Here is a 20,951-nt window from a genome sequence, read left to right on the forward strand (position 1 = left end):
AAAAAGAAGAAAAAAATAAAATAATAAAAAAAATAAAAAAGAAGCGGAACCACCTCAATAATACCTATATTTTGGTAAATTCAGCCACTCCTATATACAGAATGAAATAAAACTTAAAACTGATGCAAAAAGTGGTTCTCAGAATGTTCAGTATACCTTGATATTTCATAATTATATCATTTTAAAATGATTGGTAAGAACCAATCTTCCAAAACTGTTTACAGGTCAATTGCAGGAGCGCTCGATTTGCTACAGTATGGTTACCGCTCAGCGGCATGTGTAGAAATCCCGTGTATCCGCCTCGCTGAACCGACATGCGGCGCACGCCGCTGTCAGAATGAAGCGCGACGGTTTCCGTTGCAGTGCCTTAATGCATGTGTGTGTTTGTTGTGTGGCTGGCTGCTACGAGGGAGGCGAGGCAGCCAGTATGGCGGAGGAGGGCAGTGTGGTTGAGGCGGAGGGCTTAGAGAAACAGTTGCAGACATTAATATGTCATTACTCAAGTGATGAGCTGCGGGGGAACAGCAAAAGATTCTGCCTCGACTATTGTGAGGTAGGGCGCCGGAGACGACGTTCTTCGTGTTGTCGATGGTGTTAGCCATAATGCTAGCTTCCTCCCCTCCCCCAGAACTGGAAGGCTAGCTTCAACCGCTATGTTTGTTAGCATTCGCTGCTGCGGAATGAGTATTTAGCACGTTTATAAAATAATATAACTTCAAAAAGGAGTGCGTGTTAACTCGCTTAATTCCAAATACATGTTAAGGACTATCCTGGTAATGGCTGCTTTAAAACAGCTAGCGTGCTAATACTGCTGCTCGCCTTAGCAAGCTAGCACGAATTTACCAGCAAACTTCGTAAGACTTGATGTTTATCTTGCTCGGTAATTGACACTCTTTTTGCGTTTGGACTGTGTTTGCGGGTTTAATTAGGTGACAATTAAACTGCAATGTGTCAAAGTGCTGGTTGATTATGAATTAGTAATTAACATTATCACAAAAAAAAAAAATAGTCATCTTAGTCAAACTTTGAAATCTGGCCAAGTCATTGATTCATTGATCCATTACCCTCGCAATAATGGCTTTAATCATATTTACATTTTCCATCTATGTATTGACTACAAAGGGAGAAGTGTAATGACTGTTGAACTCTTACCTTGCTGCATAATAAAAAGTTCGATCAACTTCCTGTTTGGGTCCCACATCAACCTTAAGAAATCAATCGATCAATCAATCAATGTTTCTTTATATAGTCCTAAATCACAAGTGTCTCAAAGGGCTGCACAAGCCACAACGACATCCTCGGTACAGAGCCCACATAGGGGCAAGGAAAAACTCACCCCAGTGGGACGTCGATGTGAATGACTATGAGAAACCTTGGAGAGGACGGCATATGTGGGTAACCCCCTCCCGTCTAGGGGAGACCGAATGCAATGGATGTCGAGTGGGTCTGACATAATATTGTGAGAGTCCAGTCCATAGTAGATCCAACATAATAGTGAGAGTCCAGTCCATAGTGGGGCCAGCAGGAGACCATCCCGAGCGGAGACGGGTCAGCAACTCAGAGATGTTCCCAACCGATACACAGGCGAGCGGTCCACCCCGGGTCCCGACTCTGTACAGCCAGCACTTCATCCATGGTCACCGGACCTGTGTGTCTCCCCCTCCACAAGGGAGAGGTGGGAGCAGAGGAGAAAAGAAAAGAAACGGCAGATCAACTGGTCTAAAAAAGGGGGGCTATTTAAAGGCTATAGTATACAAATGAGTTTTAAGATGGGACTTAAATGCTTCTACTGAGGTAGCATCTCTAACTGTTACCGGGAGGGCTTTCCATAGTACTGGAGCCCGAATAGAAAACGCTCTATAGCCCGCAGATTTTTTTTGGGCTCTGGGAATCACTAATAAGCCGGAGTTCTTTGAACGCAGATTTCTTGCCGGGACATATGGTACAATACAATCGGCAAGATAGGCTGGAGCTAGACCGTGTAGTATTTTATACGTAAGTAGTAAAACCTTAGTCACATCTTAAGTGCACAGGAAGCCAGTGCAGGTGAGCCAGTGTAGGTGTAATATAATCAAGAAAGTCAGTGACTTCACTATAAAAGTGGATGACATTGTTATCACCAGGAAAGATGAGGTCACTTACCTAGGTTCCATTCTAGAGGCTAATCTTTCCTGTGATAAAATGGCAACCAAGGTAATCAAAAAGGTCAACCAACGAACGAGATTTCTCTATAGAATCTCCTCTCTGGTCAACAAAAGCACCATGAAGATTCAAGCGGGAACTCTCATTCAACTCTTTTTCGATTACGCATGCACCTCCTGGTACCCCAGCACCTCCAAAACCCTCAAATCTAGACTCCAAACATCCCAGCACAAGCTAGTCAGGTTACTTCTAGACCTCCACCCCAGATCACACCTCACTCCTACCCACTTCTCCAAAGTGGGCTGGCTCAGGGTGGAGGACAGAGTAAAACAACTTGCACTGAACCTAGTCTATAAAATCCGCTACACCTCCCTGATATCGAAGTACATGTCAAACTACTTCCTTAAAGTAAATGACTGCCATAACCACAACACCAGGGGGAGCTCCACTAACCACGTTAAACCCAGATTCCGATCTAACAAAGGTCTTAACTCATTCTCCTTCTATACCACATCAATGTGGAATGCACTCCCAACAGGTGTAAAAGAAAGGGCATCTCGATCCTCCTTCAAAACCGCACTAAAAGAACACCTCCAGGCAACTTCAACCCTAAACTAACACCCTTCCCGGAATGTTAATTGTTAATAATCAAATGTAAATAATCAAATGTAGATACTTTTTCTTATGCTTTCTGATCTCTCTATGTCCACTACTTGCTGTACATATCCTACCAAGTCAGTCCTACGAGGTTTCAATGTCCATTTCTCTGATGATGCAATTGTTGATGACTGAAGTGTTGATAACAACCAAACCTAACCCACCCTCCCCCCTCCACATCCCACACCCCGGATTGTAAATAATGTAAATAATTCAATGTATATACTCTGATGATTATCTTGTGTGATGACTGTATTATGCTGATAGTATATATCTGTATCATGGACCCCGACTTAAACAAGTTGAAAAACTTATTCGGGTGTTACCGTTTAGTGGTCAATTGTACGGAATATGTACTTCACTGTGCAACCTACTAATAAAACTCTCAATCAATCAATCAATCAATCAATCAAACTCCAGTTGACATCTGTGCTTTCTTGCCATTTTGTGTAGCAGCCGCTTGTCCCTTTTAGAATGATAATTTAAAAAATGAAAGCTCAATTATGGCTGGGCGATATGTCCACTAATTAATATCTCAATATTTTTAGGCTATGTCACGATACACGATATATATCTCGATATTTTGCCTTAGCCTTGAATTAATACTTGATGCATATAATCACAGCAGTATGATGATTCTATGTGTCTACATTAAAACATTCTTGTTCATACTGCATTAATACATGCTCATTTTAAACTTTCATGCAGAGAGGGAAATCACAACTAAGTCAATTTACCAAAACGGTGTTTATTAAACAGTTATTAAGCAGTGGCACAAACATTCATGTCATTTCAAAACAGAGTGCAAGATTGTCAGACATTTTAAAACAAGCTTTTTGTGCATGATGTCACTAAGATGATATATCAAAACAACACTAAATTAAAGTGCACTTTTTGTACAGAACGCCACTACAATATTTTAAAACAAATAAAGTGCACTTTTGTGCATGATGTCACACAAGATATTTCAAAAACTGTCAAATAAAAATTAGCTGCATAATAGGAAATCAAATAGTGTATGGCCTTCGCTGTGTGGTAGGTTCCTGCGGACGTTATCTCCTTATGTTGTTGACTATTTTTTTCATACGGTGTTGATCTGGAAATGGAAGACCCCAGGCTCAATTGGGTCAGTGCTGGTTGCTTCGGCATTTTGTTAGGTGTGGCACCGACCCGAGATGTTGACTTGCGGAGTTTCAAGCACTCCTTATTCTCTAGCAGGTGACTTTTCGAATGATAGTATAAATTAGTAGTGCTGCTACTTTGTGTAGCAACGCTTTTGCCGCATACTTGACATATTACGGTTGTCTGTTTAACATCTTCCTGCTTGAAGCCAAACCACCGCCAGACGATGGACTGCTGTTTTTCTTGGGAATTAATTATTCTTCCTCTATTTGTTACCAGATTCGCACCTTCTCTCTCTCATATTACCACTCGCACCGCTTCGCTTGCACCACCTGCCACGGCTAACTTTACCCATGCTGCTACTTCTCTGCTCGGCGAGGGCGTATGACGTTGCACGTGCGACAGTTTGTGACGTATGTAACAAGGTGCGCTTGTTTTATCTCTCTGTGAGAAGGAGAGACAAGAAAGAGTGAGAAAAGCTTGTAGTGTAATGCCCGCCGCTAAAAGCAATTGCGTGAGAACGTATACTCGAATACTCACAAAATAATATTTTTCTACATCGCACAGAGACAAACCCACGATATGTCGAGTATATTCGATATATCACCCAGCCCTAAGCTCAATGATATGTTGACCTCACAAAGCACATATTTTATAAGCAGACACCCATCTACTGTTGTGGTATTTCTCAACACCCTTTTTGTTTTGCTCTATCTCCATGCAGCTGGTGGAAGAGAATGTCTCTCGCTGGCAGATGCCACTCCCTCGGCTCAGGATCCTTGAGAAGGCTCTGTGCCACTTCGCTCGGGCCTCATGCTCCTTCACATCAAGCTGCGATCACGTGCTTCGCACACTCAGTAGTTTGGCCTTGTAAGTACATGGTCATCCTCAAACCAGGCGCCTTTCTTTACATGTCAACTTTGGTCAACTCGTTCGGTATTCCATTGCTCCAATACTGCTTCGACTTCCCAACGTGTTAGACATAGAGATGAGCCAATTGATCGATTTGTGAAAAAGTATGTGAACGGTGACTTACAGGACTGTCTCAGAAAATTAGAATATTGTGATAAAGTCCTTTATTTTCTGTAATGCAACTAAAAAAATGAAAATGTCATACATTCTGGATTCATTACACATCAACTGAAATATTGCAAGCCTTTTATTATTTTAATATTGCTAATTATGGCATAGAGCTTAAGAAAACTCAAAAATCCTATCTTAAAAAATTAGAATATTTCCTCAGACCAAGTAAAAAAAAAGATTTATAATAGCAAAACAAAACCAAACATTTGAAAATGTCAATTAATGCACTCAGTACTTGGTTGGGAATCCTTTTGCACGGATTACTGCATCAATGCGGCGTGGCATGGAGGCAATCAGCCTGTGGCATTGCTGAGGTGTTATGGATGCCCAGGATGCTTTAATAGCGGCCATTAGCTCATTTGCATTATTAGGTCTTGTGTCTTTCAGCTTCTTCTTCACAATACCCCACAAATTCTCTATGGGGTTCAGGTCAGGGGAGTTGGCAGGCCAATCGAGGACAGTAATGCCATGGTCAGTACACCAGTTACTGGTGGTTTTGGCACTGTGGGCAGGGCCCAGATCATGCTGGAAAATTAAATCATCATCTCCATAGAGCTTTTCACGATCATGAAAGTATAATAATCGAAGGAAAAATGTTTACGGTAATGGGCTGAGGGTTAACGGATGAGGAGTGAATGAGTGAAAAAAGAGCATGTCTACTTGAAGTTTAGTTTGTCACCATGGTGGCTACTTTTTATTTGACACAGTGATAATGTCTAATCAATAATCACTAAACTCAAAAGAATTAAGGCATGTGATTTCCGCATTTACGTAACCGCGGACGGAGTCACATAAAACGGAATCCGTTGTTAAACTCATAATATCAGGAAAATTTACATAAATGTGAGTAAAATGCTGTCATTGTGAGGAGAAGGAACATTTCTTTGGAAAAATAACAATACTCTGATACCTCTCATCCATCACCGATACACTCAACTGCCCCGTCTTGATCTAAACAATGTGGAGATGGCCACTTGAAACAGCGACTAAACTACGAAGCTAAAGCTAGAAAAATAATTTCATACACCCACAGCACAACTTAGCTGCGTGTGTTGTTGTGAACCACATCATTCATGGATGTAAAAACAATATGCAAACAGCAGTTGCAACTTGCGAGGCACTCTCGCGCTCTATTTTTTTTTTTTAAGCCTTAAGTCGCCAATTTAGTCTGTCTGCACTAACAAAATAAAGGTTTCAAAAAAGTACCTTACACAAGCATAATGTACTTAAAGCACTACAAACGCAATACACAGGTATAATGTCCATTGTGTATTTTACACAAATAAAATATGTTTAGTGTTAATATATTCACACAATATACTACAAATGTTTGCACATATAGAAATTACACAACATTCACACACTTAACATGGCACACACTGTATGTTACTTATCACAATTAGCGTTGTCGCCCCCTACTGGTCAAATGTAGCGCTACATGTATTAAACTAGGTTTGATCATTACTCTCAGACAAATAACACGACCATGAATACAAAATACATCACAAAGTCAGCAATTTCCATACAAAACAAACTAATTACCTTTATGCACAATATCTACTTACAAATGTTTGACCTAGTTGTGTGATGAAGCTTACACGTGTGGATTTCTACGGTACCGTTGTTGCTGCTTGTCTGGAACAGTGTGTCCCGTCTCTTAAAAGGTCCGCCAGAAAACAAAGACTAGAGCACCTCCTGAGAGTAGAACGTTCATATTTTGATGTCCAGTTGTAGTTTAAAGTCTGATTTTTGCAATTCATTTTCAGTGATTTTTTTCCCCATGGTTTAATGAGGAGTCTTTTTCTACTCACCCAACTGCTGCTTCATTGTGACACATTTGCATCGCTGTTGCCCTCTGCGGGGTGGCGGGAGTACCGCATACATGATGAACCCTAATTTTAATGGTTTCATCAAGCCTATTTGGGTGATGTTTGGCGGGCCAAATGAAAAGCTTTGGCGGGCCGGATGTGGCCTGCAGGCTGCCAATTGAATAGGCCTCTTCTAGAGCATTTATTAGTAACCAACGAGAAGGTATGTTTTTGATGTGATGGATGTAAACACAGGTCACCGAAAATATATTACCCGAGGGACGCGTGGTTATAGGATAGACTTGCCAAATGGGAAACGTTTTCTGAGTGCTTTGCATGCATGTTACAGAATTTTACATGACATTTTCAGTGATAATAATCTTAGTCAATTATCTATTAAAAACACAATCTGTGGTACATTACATGGGACATGTAAGTGTCAAAGAGACAACCAAAAGAGTTTGGTAGATGAGAAAAATGTAAAGATAAAATACAGTATAAAAATGTACCCAATTGCAGGAAATTTTGTCTTGATTTTCAAAATTGTCTTACAGGGCTTGCGTGGCCACATTTGGTGCCAATAGAAATGTTTCTCTTTTTTCATCTGTTTTCCTCTTTTGTTTCTCAAAGGGTGCTCACATGCCTGATAATAAGCAAACATTTGGAACTAATTTAGATATTGTGTCAATATTGTTAAACTGTCAATAGCATTCACCATAAATACATTTTTAATATTTGCAGTGATTGGTATCAGTATTGGTACTGGCTGATCTCACTCATAGATAATTACACTAGGCAGCAAAAACCTAGATTGACCTCTTTGACTCCAATTGACCATAGCAAATCCAAAATAATCCAAAATCATGAGCTTTATCACATTTAATAAATGTTTTTCTCCTCACAGGAGTGTGTTTGAGTTGCTGCTTTTCTTTGATGAAAAAGACTTCCCCCAAGAGCCACTGAAATGCTTCCGTAGTACATTCCAGGTGAATAGAAAATAATGATGTGGATTTGTGCACGAGATCAGTAAAATGCATTACATAAAAGGATTGAAGTATCTTGTGTTTAAAAAGCATATGACAGTGTATTTCTTGCATTTGTTGTTTTTTATTCAAATTGAGTTGATAAACTGTATATCCCTGACATTGTTTTGGGGTTCTTTCAGGAATGTCATTTGTCCCTCGCAAGGTATCAGAATGCTCACTTACTTCAGGTGGACCGTTTGGTTCAGGCTGGTGGCGCTTGGGCCAGTACAACCTTGCAGGCAATACTCAGTGACTCCAACTTACCACAGGATGAAGGTGGGTGATATTTATTACTGTATCCAACCATCGTAAATAAGTATAAATGATCACATTTTTATTTTCCCCATCTACCTTTGTACAAAATGCACTACAAAAGCTGTTTTCCTTTTTATCAGCCTGCAGTGTGGTGGCTTTGCATCTCACTTTGCTTCATCGACCATATTTTACGCACTATAAGCCGCCCCGGGTTATTAGCCGCACCTTCAATGAATGGCATATTTCAAAACTTTGTCCACCTATAAGCCGCCCCGGACTATAAGCCGCGCCTACGCTGCGCTAAAGGGAATGTCAAAAAAACAGTCAGATAGGTCAGTCAAACTTTAATAATATATTAAAAACCAGCGTTCTAACAACTCTGTCCCAAAATGTACGCAAATGTGCAATCACAAACATAGTAAAATTCAAAATAGTGCAGAGCAATAGCAACATAATGTTGCTCGAACGTTAATGTCACAACACACAAAATAAACATAGCGCTCACCTTCTGAAGTTATTCTTCATTCGTAAATCCTTCGAATTCTTCGTCTTCGGTGTCCGAATTGAAAAGTTGGGCAAATGTGGGATCCAAAATGGCCGGTTCCGTCTCGTCGAAGTCATCGGAGTCAGTGTCACTGTTGTCCAGCAGTTGCTGTGAAATAGTGGTCCGTGTGTGGATGGAAAGATTGCGTCTTTTCATGAACCGGAAACACCAAGAAGCACCACCTTTAGAATCATCCAGGTGAAGTTCGCTTGCTAGCGTTGTTGCCTTCATTCGAATAGTGATGGTGCTGACACTTCTGCTTGCTGCTCTCTGCTCAACAACCCACTGTTCGAGTTTGTCCTCCAACAGTAGCCATCTTGCTTTGTTCCCTCGGAAACTCTGTTTTGTCTCCTTTACCTGGCGCAGGTCATCTTCTTGCTTCCTCCACCTACGCACCATTGATTCATTTATGTTATATTCTCTTGCTGCTGCTCTATTTCCGTGTTCTTCGGCATGACTTATTGCCTTAAGTTTAAATTCTGCGTTATACGCGTGTCGCTTAGTAGGAGCCATTTTGTGGTCTGGTCTTTACAGATGTAAACACACAAAGGAAATGAAACGAAAATCCGCGCGCTTCTTCTTCCGGGGGCGGGTGGTTGCTTACAGTAGAAGAAGAAGCGCTTCCTGTTCTATGGGGGCGGGTGCTTACCTTGGCGGTTGCTTGCGTAGAAGAAGAAGCGCTTCCTGTTCTACCGGGAAAAAAGATGGCGGCTGTTTACTGTAGTTTGCGAGATCGAAACTTTATGAAAATGAATCTTAATATTTATCCATATATAAAGCGCACCGGGTTAAAAACCGCACTGTCAGCTTTTGAGTAAATTTGTGGTTTTTAGGTGCGGCTAATGGTGCGGAAAATACGGTACATTCTTTATTGCCTGTTAGATGTCCCTGGTGTAAAAAAATTAATTAATGTGCCTTTTTAAACTTTAATGATTCAAAGTCACAGAAATTTTGCTTGGAGTATGTACAGTACACCAGAAAGCCCATTCCTCTCTTGTGATTTTGCTTTTCCTCAGTGGATGCGTGCCTCAGCTCTGAGCTCCCGGTGTTCTTTGAGCTACGAGTGCGCTACCTTTTATCCTGTGAACGGGTCACAGAGGCTTTAGCCCTGGCTAAGTATTGTATTCGACATCCGACAACAGGGCAACACTCGTTCTTCCTTAAGGTCTACCTCACATGGCTTTACAAGTCATCGCAGCACGATCGACTGCGTGAAGAGGTGGGTGCAAAAAATGTTGTCAATCTGTGGTGTGCATAGTTTGTATTGTGTTAGTTCTTACCACAAATAAGCAATGTTGGCCTTATCTTCATATTTAGATATGACATAGGCCCGGAGGAAAGCCAAAATGTTTGAGGGGAAAAAGATGTAGTTTTAAGAATTTTCTTTGCAAAATTGTTATTCTACAACCTAATTGTAATACAAGGAAATTCAGATACAATATCGCATTCTGTGTATCATTGTGCAGAATTGTGTACCCACAAAAAAAATCACATGCATTGGTGATTCGGCCTCTGTTCTGTTTTCATGAGTATGACTGCAAAATAAGCCACCATGGGGCCAAAGAAAGTTGCAAGTGCTAGTAGCACTTTGATAAATACTGTAAGAAACACTATTAAATTCAATAAAGAACTCTTAGCTTGTGGCTGGTCTCGCAAGGATTGACTGGCGAAAAGTCCACAAAATGATTTCCATCCTGGTGAGGATAGAAAAAAATGAAAGGAAGTAGAGATGTCCGATAATATCGGACTGCCGATATTATCGGCCGATAAGTGCTTTAAAATGTGATATTGGAAATGATCGGTATCTGTTTCAAAATTATCGGTATCGATTTCAAAAAGTAAAATTTATGACTTTTTAAAACGCCGCTGTGTAGGGAGAAGTACAGAGCGCCAATAAACCTTAAAGGCACTGCCTTTGTGCCGGCCCAGTCAAATAATATCTATGGCTTTTCACACACACAAGTGAATGCAAAGCATTCTTGGTCAACAGCCATACAGGTCACACTGAGGGTGGCCGTATAAACAACTTTAACACTGTTACAAATATGCGCCACACTGTGAACCCACACCAAACAAGAATGACAAACACATTTCAGGAGAACATCCGCACGGTAACACAACATAAACACACAGAACAAATACTCAGAACCCCTTGCAGCACTAACTCTTCCAGGACGCTACAACATACACCCCCCGCTAACCCCTACCCCCACCATGCATGTCCCGCATGTCCCAAATTCCAAGCTGCTTTTTTGAGGCATGTTAAAAAAATAATGCACTTTGTGACTTCAATAATAAATATGGCAGCGCCATGTTGGCATTTTTTTTCCATAACTTGAGTTGATTTATTTTGGAAAACCTTGTTACATTGTTTAATGCATCCAGCGGGGCATCACAACAAAATTAGGCATAATAATGTGTTAATTCCACGACTGTATATATCGGTATCGGTTGATATCGGAATCGGTAATTAAGAGTTGGACAATATCGGATATCGGCAAAAAAGCCATTATCGGACATCTCTAAAAGGAAGCTAATGTTGCAAAGGGAGTGAAGTTCTTGATACCTAAAGAAAAACTATCAGAAAAACCCCCTCCAAACAATCAATAAAGTACTATCTAATGTATCTATCTATCTATCTACTCTCCCTTTTTCCTCTTCTGCGCCTCACCGTCTTAATCAACCCTTCAATAAAGGGAAAAGTAATACTTATTTTTAACTGATTTATTTCTTTTGTCACTTGTTTTTTGCCTTTTCTCCACGTAAAACTACATTTATTCCATAATTTTTTTAAATTTTTGTTTAAATTTTTGAATGTCTGGAACAGACATCGCTTCCTCCCACCTCCAAAGACATGCACCTGGGGATAGGTTGATTGGCCCTAGTGTGTGAATGTGAGTGTGAATGTTGTCTGTCTATCTGTGTTGGCCCTGCGATGAGGTGGCGACTTGTCCAGGGTGTACCCCGCCTTCCGCCCGATTGTAGCTGAGATAGGCTCCAGCGACCCCAAAGGGAATAAGCGGTAGAAAATGGATGGATGGATGGATGGATGGGACAGATTAAATTGATTCACATTAGGAGTGTCCCAATAGAACTGTTTCTCTTCTGATACAATACCTATATTGTAGCCTTGAGTATTGACTGACACCGATATTGATCTGATACGATATCAGCACAAATTATACACACTTTTATAGTGTGGAATGGTAGAAAAGGCTTGATCAAGTGAAGAACAATGGTAGGTTTGTTACTAACTTCTCGAAAAGACTTACACTGTCTTAATGCTGAAGTGGAGTGGCAATTGTTTTGGCGACACCTAGTGGCCACAATGTTAAATTACGTTTAAGTAGCACTATATTGAATGATATATTTGTTACTGGATATTTTCTAATAGGCTTCTGCCTTGGAGACTTCATCCGTTAGTAATACGCAACTCTAATTGTTTGATACTTGTTTTTATTGACAAAAGTCGTGTTTTAGACTGCAAACTTGTTCAATTAAGGACACATTATGTATATCTGTCGAGCTTGTGTGCTGTTGTGCTTAGTTGTTGTGCAGCTTCTAGTAGCCTATAGTCTACCATGTTTACTTTTTTATAAATGAATGGACTAAAATGGAAGAAAAGACCAACCTTGTTTGCTTAATTTAGGACATTTAGCTGTTAACTCGCTATCCAGCTTTGCGCAAGTAAACATGCCAAAAGACTGTAACAAAGCACTTGTATCGGAGATTTTAGATTCAATACTATGGATTATGGGAAACATTGTCTGTGTTTGTACAATATGGTAATTGTCTGATCCAGATTACCAAAATAAACAAGGTTTGACTACACGAGAGTCAGAAAGTAAAAAGTTTTAAGTTTGGGGATTTTGTCCATTAGTACAAACTATTTCAAAAGGCACTACAAGGTTTCTTATTGTAGCCCACTGGGTTGAGTTTTTCCTTGCCCTGGTGTGGGATCTGAGCCGAGGATGTCGTTGTGGCTTGTGCAGCCCTTTGAGACACTTGTGATTTAGGGCTATATAAATAAACTTTGATTGATTGATACAAGCAGCTAGTTTTTGTCATTAATTCTGATACGACCCCCAAGATACAAGAGAACTGTAAAAACTGGAGTTTCGTTGATAAACGATACTCCTGTAAGTAGGAGGTATGGCAAATTTGAAAAAAGACAATTCAAGTGTAGTATGCATGTACTTCAAATAAAAACATAAATTGTGTGCTGTACAAACCTGTATGTCTACCAAAGAAAACATTTCTGGTTTAAAAGTTTATTACCAATAGTGCCATGGCATAAACAATACAAAGTTCAGAAGGCAGTAAGTGTTATTTTTGCTTAAATGATACAACATTTCTCGTATTCAGGGATTTCGTTTTGAGGTGGTGAAAAAATTGGTCATACAACCACTCTTTGCCAAAATTGTTGGCAAACACACTCAAAACCATTGATGTTGCACTGGTCTTTTTCACCAGCTCATCTTGTTAGCTAGTCTGCAAAGTGTATTGTTTACTTATTAGATAGGCTTTTTGCAGCCTCTCAGTTTTGCTGGTCATTGCGACATTGTGCCATCCACATACATTATCGCGGTATAATCAAAATGTCAATTGTAGGCCAAATATCGATACCATATCGGTTGTACTGGTTCTAAGTTGAATTATCTTTCTTTCAGCTGGCTGACCTCAGCAGTAAAGATGCAGTGCACATCATCTGTAATTTGGAGTATGAGGAATCAAATGAGCTGCTGCTCGCACTGTGCCAGATGTTTCTCTCTCAAAAGCTCTGCCGGGGAGACTTGTACTATATGTGGTGGGAACTTTTGAAATAGCTTCCTTTCTATTAAAATTGTATTCACATGAAGCATTATTTTCAAGTCAACCACTTTTGTCCCTGTGCAGTGAGCTCGTTTTTGTGTGGAGCAAACTCCACACTCTACTGAATACTTCCAAGCAAGCTTTGTTTGAAGAAAGCCGTCAGCTCATGCTTTGCGCCACCAATGTCAACTCAATCTTCCCCTTCATCAGAGTTGTACTGCAAGAGGTGAGAATGGAGCAGATCAAACTGTATCGTCATTTTATCAAGATCAAAAAAGTTGAGATCTTTTGATGTACTTGAATGTTTTACAGTCCTTTGTGTTTGTCTTGCTAGCTGGGCGAAGATGGCCTCCAGTTTTGTGTGGAACTTTGTGCAAATGCTTTGAAGTCTTGCCTACCGTGTGATGCCGTCACCAAGTCTCTGATCTATAAAACAATTGCTGGCCTGCTTCACAACGATCTTGAAGTTTGTCGGGCATGTGCGCTCCTCGTCTTCTTTATGGAGCGTAGCCTGGAGGCTTACAAAATGGTGTATTTGCACTATATGCTTCCAGACCAGGAGTACCCTGTTGAGCACAGCCCTGTCAGTAATCAGATCCGCTTTGAAACCCTTCAGGTAGATCTGTTAGATATATAAAACTTGCAAATTTGATTTAAACCTTTACTATTGCCATCTCCACATTCTAGTACAACAATAAAGGTCAATATGTGTTTGTTTTTCACACAGGTCTTGAAGAAGGACCTTTACTTTGACCCTGAGTTTTGGAACCTCATTACTTTGCGGACCAATTGTTTAAAGCTGATGAGTAAGAAGGTGGTTGATGCTGCCCTAGAAGAAATTGTGGAGGAAAAATGGATCACAAACTATTGTTCCAAAGAGTTTTCCAGCACCATAATAGGAGAGCGAGATGACAAAACAACAAATAAACGCAACCATAAAGAAGGTAGCACCGAAGAGGCATCCAAAAGACTAAAGTTTGGCCGATTGACTGATGACAGCGCTGTGAAAAAGAAGGGTAACCACGGCCCACAATATACCAAGAGAACATCATCTCAACCTTTGAGACGTTCATTTTGGCAGCTGGACAGCATACCTGACGTCGCCAATGGTCAACTAAGACGAGCTACCCGACTATCTGACAAAAATCCCCCAAAACGGATCATTCAAAAACCCAAATGGTTACTGGAAGACTCTGCTACTTTGCAAGAGTCAAAGCGTAAAAAACAAAACCAGTCATCTGCTTTAAGAAAACCTGAATCTGGTCAGCTCAAAAATAATTCAAAACCCAAAGTTTCTGTAAACTCTTGTATCACGCATCAGCGGGAATTACATCCAGACTCAGTTAAACCATCTTCTGCTCCACAAGTAATTCTGGAGCTTTCCCTACCAGACAATGAGCTGATGGGAACCTTCAATGAAGATACTTGCAATAGACAGAAAGGCTACCCTCAGATGCTTTATTATAAACCTACAGTAAAGATACCTGACACGTCACAACCAGGGAAAGTGTTGCATGGCAAAGAGGTCATCCTCAGAGCAAGGGATTTAGCTATGTTTGTGCAACAGTTACACTGTTATGCACAGGGGCAAAAAGGAAAAGGTAATGGGTCAAATATTCATGGATCCGTATCAACAATTACACGCTCCTCTGCGCATGGTAGTCCGCCGAAAGAACCACAGAGAGGGCTTTGTGAAGAAGATAATGCTGATACAAGGGGTGTCACAAGTTTGGAACCCCTAACATCACAAAACAAATTGTCAGCAAAAGAGTTCACAGAAAATAGGGAAAATAAAGAAGTGGTTCCTTCTCAGAAATCTGTCGAAATAACAGAATCAATATTTTTATGTACTACTACTCCCTCTCAAAGCACAGATACAATCCCACACACCATGGCTACATCCCAAGAACTGTATGAAGAACCTTCTGTTGAGATGAAGGTGACTTTTGCTTCACAAAGCCCAGCAAAAGACAAAGCTACTCAGCAGCCAACCCAAGCTTACACTGAGCTTTCTCAGACATTTAATCCACAAAGCAGTCCGGTTAAAGGAACTGAACAGATCTTACCGGTTTCCAGTAGAATCAGTGTTCCAAGCACTGGAGGTGGAGAAGCTCTTGTAAGCATAGATGGGGAACAACAGTTAAAGTCACTTCATCCACATTCTGAAAATGGCCAAAAATGTATTGAGGCCGAAGATGTTCAGAGGGATGCAATTCACACGCATTCTAACAATCTAAATGACATATCTACCTTAGGAACAGAGATGGACACCCAGTTTCCCCTTGTTACACCTCTTCAAGACACAGAGAATCATAAAAAGACAACAGCAGCTCCCATCGAGGTATCAATGTCAGTGCTTCAAAATAAACACAATGTCCCCAATACCTCCAGTCGAACTGTGCCAGAACCAGCACCCTCTGCATCTATGCAATGTAAAGAAGAGAAAAGCTCAGTCACTGTTGAAGATGATGATGGTGGTGATGATGAGGACTTTGAAGAAGTGGAATCGGAGGAATCCGGCTTGGAGTACTGCTGTACATTTTGCCAGAAGGTTTTCAAGGGTAGACGTGTAGTTGTTCACGCAATGTTCCATTTCCGTAAGGATGAGTGTATGTTTTGTGGAACTATGTTCAAAGATGACCTTCTGGCAATGATGCACCTGTCTGATCATATTGAAAAGCTAAAAAGAAGTAAAGAGTGTGCCATTAACAAAGCTGAACAAGAGCGTGTGTCCGAGACCAAAGATTTATCCGCGCCCAAGAGCTCTGCCAAAGCTAAAGGTCCCAACAGGACATCGGGCAATCACAGTAGTAGGACACTGAGGAAGCCTCCTGTCTGTAGCAAAACGATCATCCAACCAGTAGGACGTTTATCAGAATCCAGAAGTTTGCGATCAATGACAAAACCAGGCGACGGTCAGTCTATACAAAAACACAAACAAAATGACACACGCACAGCGAGCAAATCTCCTGCCCACAGGTCAAATGGATACCTTGACAAAAAGAGCCAACATGACCAAATCAAACAGGCAACTTTAAAAACTGAAGAAATGCAGCCAACTTCACCACAAGTCAAGAAAGACAAAGCAGGTGAGCGCAAGGGAAACCATGATATGCCAGACACTTGTGGTTCCTTGGTGCCATCAGTTCAAAAGAGAAAACATCTGGAATGTTCTAAAAATAATAGAATTAAGGACACAAGGAAAATAAAGCAAAAGAAAAAGGAGGCGCCTTTAGAGAAACTTCATTGTCCAGCAGATGGATGCAATTGGTCTACAGATCTTTCTAAAAAACGTGTTGCACTCCTCTACCATGCTCTGGAGCATCACTACGGTGACATTAAACCTCTAGAGCTGTCATTCCAAGTCGCAAACAATAAATGCAGTATATGTATGAGGGTTTTATGGAGTTTTGAACATTTTCAGCATCATGTGGAAAGACATCGGCTCTGTCCTCGGCATCCTTGTCTTCATCTGGGTTGTACTTCCAGATTCAAAAGCGGAATGGAAATGAGGCGCCATACCAGAAAGCACAGTCCACTGCAGGCAGTGTGCTGCTTTCCCGGTTGTTCTGAACTATTTATTTGTCTATGGGCACTGAACCTTCACGAAAGAGAGCACTATGCTTCCAAACGCACCAAGCCAATAAAAAGCGTGGACCTGCAAATGGAAAACAAGCCTAACAGCACAAAGGTGAAACAAATAGATGGTGATAAACCAAATGCTGCAACCATGACTACGGAAGAAACTTTGAAAGAGGCCACGCGTAAATTAAGGGGGCATGCATCTCATAACACAACGGGAAAACATGTCAATGTTCCTCCTCCCAATGCTAAAGTGTTTGTGGTAAAACAGCAGCTGAAAGTGAGGAAAGAGTCTAAGGATTCAAATGTTTTAAAGAATCTCTCCAACAAGGCAAGCACCACATCAGCAGCCAATTATCGTCTCAATTTGAGGGTAAGGAAATGGCGAACAACGAAGGCTAACCCGATGGTGGCGAACACCCTAAAATCACCATTCCCTGGACATAAGGACAAACTGAGACATAGGCTCAGAAAAAAAGAAGTCAGTGTAAATGCAATAGCCCCCAGAAAAAGAGGGCGTCCACCAAAGTCAACGAAAGCAACACATGATGAAAACAAGACTGCAGGCAAAAACAGTGAAAGTCCAAAGGACAAAACCCCTCAGAATCCCCTAGCCTGCCTTGTTGGAGTTAGCAGCAAGTTAGAAATTAAAGAAAAGCATTTCCAAGATGCCAGTAAGACAACAACAGAAATCTCGCACCTTAAGTCAGTGTCCAAAAAATCTTTGAGTGAGGACACTAAGAGCAATCGTGTTGAACAAAATAAGTCATCAGACAAAGACTCAAATGTGGCAGCTCAGAATTCAGTATCCCCCACTGAGAACTCACACAAATTAATTCTGCATAATTTGAAGAAGCTTTGTGCTTCAAAAGCCACTGACTCTTCAGGTGCAAGCAAGGCAAAGAAGCAAAAGCTTACAACAAAGACAAGTCTTTGCATAGAGTCGAAAATCCCAGTTGCCAAATCAACATTTGTTGTCCCAAAAGTTGATGCTGCAGTTGATATTGCCGGGACTTCTGGTGATGACCATGGAAACGAAGAGAAAACACTTTCAAGCCAAGATAGTCCTGCTGATTGTCCTCCAGCCACTGCTAAATCAGGCAACCAAAAGCACACTGCCATTAAAAAGAAATCACAATCTTCAGAAGGAAAACTTATTCGGAAGAAGGGTGGTGAAAAGAAAGTTGATGGAACAACCCGTCTCAATTTGAAAAGAAAGTCAAAGGAAGAGCCCTTAGTTGCGACCAGTGAAAGCACCAGTTCTACCATGACAAATGTTCATGCTAAAAAACCACAACATTCACTTTCGGCCTCCAAAAAGAACAACAGTTCAAAGGATGTCCAGATTAAGAGGAACGAAGTTATCAAGGGACTTAAGAAAGAAAGTAAAACAAAAACTGCTCAGAGAGAACATCCACATTTAGTCCAAAACATTTCCACACAATTAGCCACTGAGTCTAAAACTGAAGTGAAGGCTGACCCAGTGAAGAGCTGTGCTGGTGGACAGGAACATTTAAACAAAACACCTGAGTGTGCTGGAAGCAAGCACCATCACTTTCTAAAACCAACCGAGGACGAAATGTCCACGCTTTGCATAGACACTTTGGCAGAGTATGGAAAGAAGCATATGCGAGCACCTCCCACGGCCTATCTGGACGAGAAGTTTATCACTATGCCGAAACGAAGGCAGGGTGTGTCGTTCATCCATTCGTCTGATATGACCACTTTGCCAGTAAAGAATAGGGTCACCGCTGTGCCGCAGAGACAGCGGTGTGCCAACTGCTTCACTACCTACAGCAGTGCAAAGGAGCTACAGAGTCATCTCAAACTCCAACGCTGCTCCAGCCTCTTTGGCTTCGACTCTGATGACGAGGGTGAGTGTGACGTTTGTTATAAATGAACAATCTGGGTATGTTTTATCACAATTTTCTAAAGCAGATGCAGGTTTTCTGCATTTTCGGTTAAACCAAACTATCTTAGTCAATTAGACTTTATATTTGTAATTTTTGTGTTGCAGGGAATAGTTGAATTATCTGACTTGATTAAGAGAGTGGCTGCAGAACTGACTGGCACAGACGGAACTGACCATGGACCTCTATGAACGGTGGTTGGATTGTGATTCGTCAAGCCTCATAAGGACTTGGACTTGCCAGGTGGTGACACATTTTTGTACGATGGAAAATAGCCAGCCCTTTAAAGGCCTACAAAACAGAACTCCAGTCAGTTTTTGCAGAACATCTTGTACTGAAGTGCCTGCTCTGGAACCACACCACTGATTCCAGTTGCTTCACCTGGGTCAGTACTGGACTTTTGACAGCAATGACATAACTGCCACAAAGGATACTCTTTTCTTTGTCAGTAAGCCATAAAACACGCTTTCCCATTTTGCACTCTTCTCATTAACTGCAAGGTTACACTAGTTTAACATTATATAAATAAATGCATTGCTTAGATTGAGTCTAAATTGCTGTGGTAGGCTTTCATTTTACGGTTTTAATTTATGCTCAGATCATTTAAATCTTGATGCGGCCACTAGGGGTCAGCGTGCATTCAACCGCTCAGCTGAAACATAAGAGACTGTTTGCTCTGTTTTTGTAGGATGTGCTCCACCGATCAGGTCATTTCATAACAATCACATTGACTTTTGTCGTTTTGTTTTAACAAGCCTGACCAAGTTGGAAAAATGTCCCTCTTGTCTGTCTTGCCTTCCATCAATGAAAAGATACATTGCAGTCACAAAGTACCACAGTTTTAACTGTTTGCCGGAAACGGGTTGTATTTATTTTATTTTCTATATTGTAAATATTAGAGTTTCAATTGCTTATACAAGGGACTGTTGAAACTTGGTTTATATTTGTTCTTGGAGAGAAAATAAAACCTATTTCACATTGTACTAATGCTCTCAAGGTTTCCATTACAGCTAACTTACAGTGGATCCGCAGTGAATTTCTTGTGGCCCTTTTTGTTTATTATTATTAGGAGGCTTCAATGAAAAGCGGAAAATGGACCACTATGTGTAGCCTCAGGCTCACACAGACTGCGTGTCTCTGCATGCCAGTTTGTCTTGTGTACCGGTAATTGCAAATTCTAAATGGGGGGTGATTCTTTTGTTAAAATGATTATAAACAATGTCCAGACATATTCTCAATAGATCATTTAATTGAAAAAAAAGTACTTCAAAACATCTCATACCTTCAAATATTAAGTACTAGCATACCAAGCATCATTAAAGTTTTGTGGTAGACTTAAGCCCAACCATTTAGTGTGTTGGCAGCAACAAACATTCAGTTTAGGGGAATTATTAAAACAACTTGAGTTGAGTTGCATTTAAATACAGTATTTTACAACTATAGATACTTCCATCGTGTAAATGGCAGTGTTTTAAATATGGAGAAATTGGATATTTACATGTAATATTGCTTAGGAGCATTTAAATTAAGAGTATAACGGATATACCTGTTTGTAGTGACTAAGTATGAGATTATAACTGAGATGGACAGTTTATAGACTACAAAGTGACGGAATCTTGGTACTGTCATGTTCATGCGGCAGTGTCATATCTGGTCTAAGTCAAAATGCTTCCATCTCACGGCTCGCAGCATAGTTGCCTTGAGCTCATTTCATCTTCAGTCTGCTCTGTCATTATGTCCTTCCACTTTCCATTTCAAGGAGTGCGTTGAGGGCGTGCTTGCTCCAGCACGTTACAGCAGGCGTCGACACTGGCCGGGAAAGCAGATTGGTCCTGTATGCCCTCCTTACACTTCTCCAGGACGAGAAACCGTGCATGGACACTGTGAGACCCATATCTCATTTCCTCCTCTTTTCACTGATCTTACTCCATCCTCCCAAGGGACAAAACATTTTCCCAGTGTCCGGAAGCATTGTTAGGTGTGTTGTAATCCAATAAGTGTTCATTTGTTT

At 40.9% G+C, this 20,951-nt stretch overlaps 2 protein-coding genes across 3 annotated transcripts in view; one reads left to right on the forward strand and one right to left on the reverse strand.

The window, feature by feature from the left end:
* The first annotated feature begins 387 nt into the window (after nt 1-387).
* LOC133622481 (uncharacterized) lies at nt 388-19,917 on the forward strand. Its single transcript, XM_061985267.2, has 10 exons — nt 388-553; nt 4,646-4,791; nt 7,717-7,798; nt 7,978-8,113; nt 9,653-9,855; nt 13,307-13,443; nt 13,533-13,674; nt 13,783-14,064; nt 14,176-18,904; nt 19,048-19,917. The coding sequence occupies exons 1-10, from the start codon at nt 428-430 to the stop codon at nt 19,056-19,058; spliced, it is 5,994 nt and encodes a 1,997-aa protein (XP_061841251.1). The 5' UTR covers nt 388-427; the 3' UTR covers nt 19,059-19,917.
* A 254-nt stretch (nt 19,918-20,171) lies between these two features.
* The window catches only part of LOC133622478 (vascular endothelial growth factor C-like), a 43,088-nt gene continuing 42,308 nt past the window's right edge, over nt 20,172-20,951 (reverse strand). For both annotated transcript variants that reach the window (XM_061985263.1, XM_061985264.1), the window contains one exon: nt 20,172-20,951. This exon is cut by the window's right edge and continues 223 nt beyond it. The gene's annotated coding sequence lies outside the window, so the exon portion shown is untranslated.

Source organism: Nerophis lumbriciformis, linkage group LG23 (assembly GCF_033978685.3).
Source record: "Nerophis lumbriciformis linkage group LG23, RoL_Nlum_v2.1, whole genome shotgun sequence".
Taxonomy (NCBI): domain Eukaryota; kingdom Metazoa; phylum Chordata; class Actinopteri; order Syngnathiformes; family Syngnathidae; genus Nerophis; species Nerophis lumbriciformis.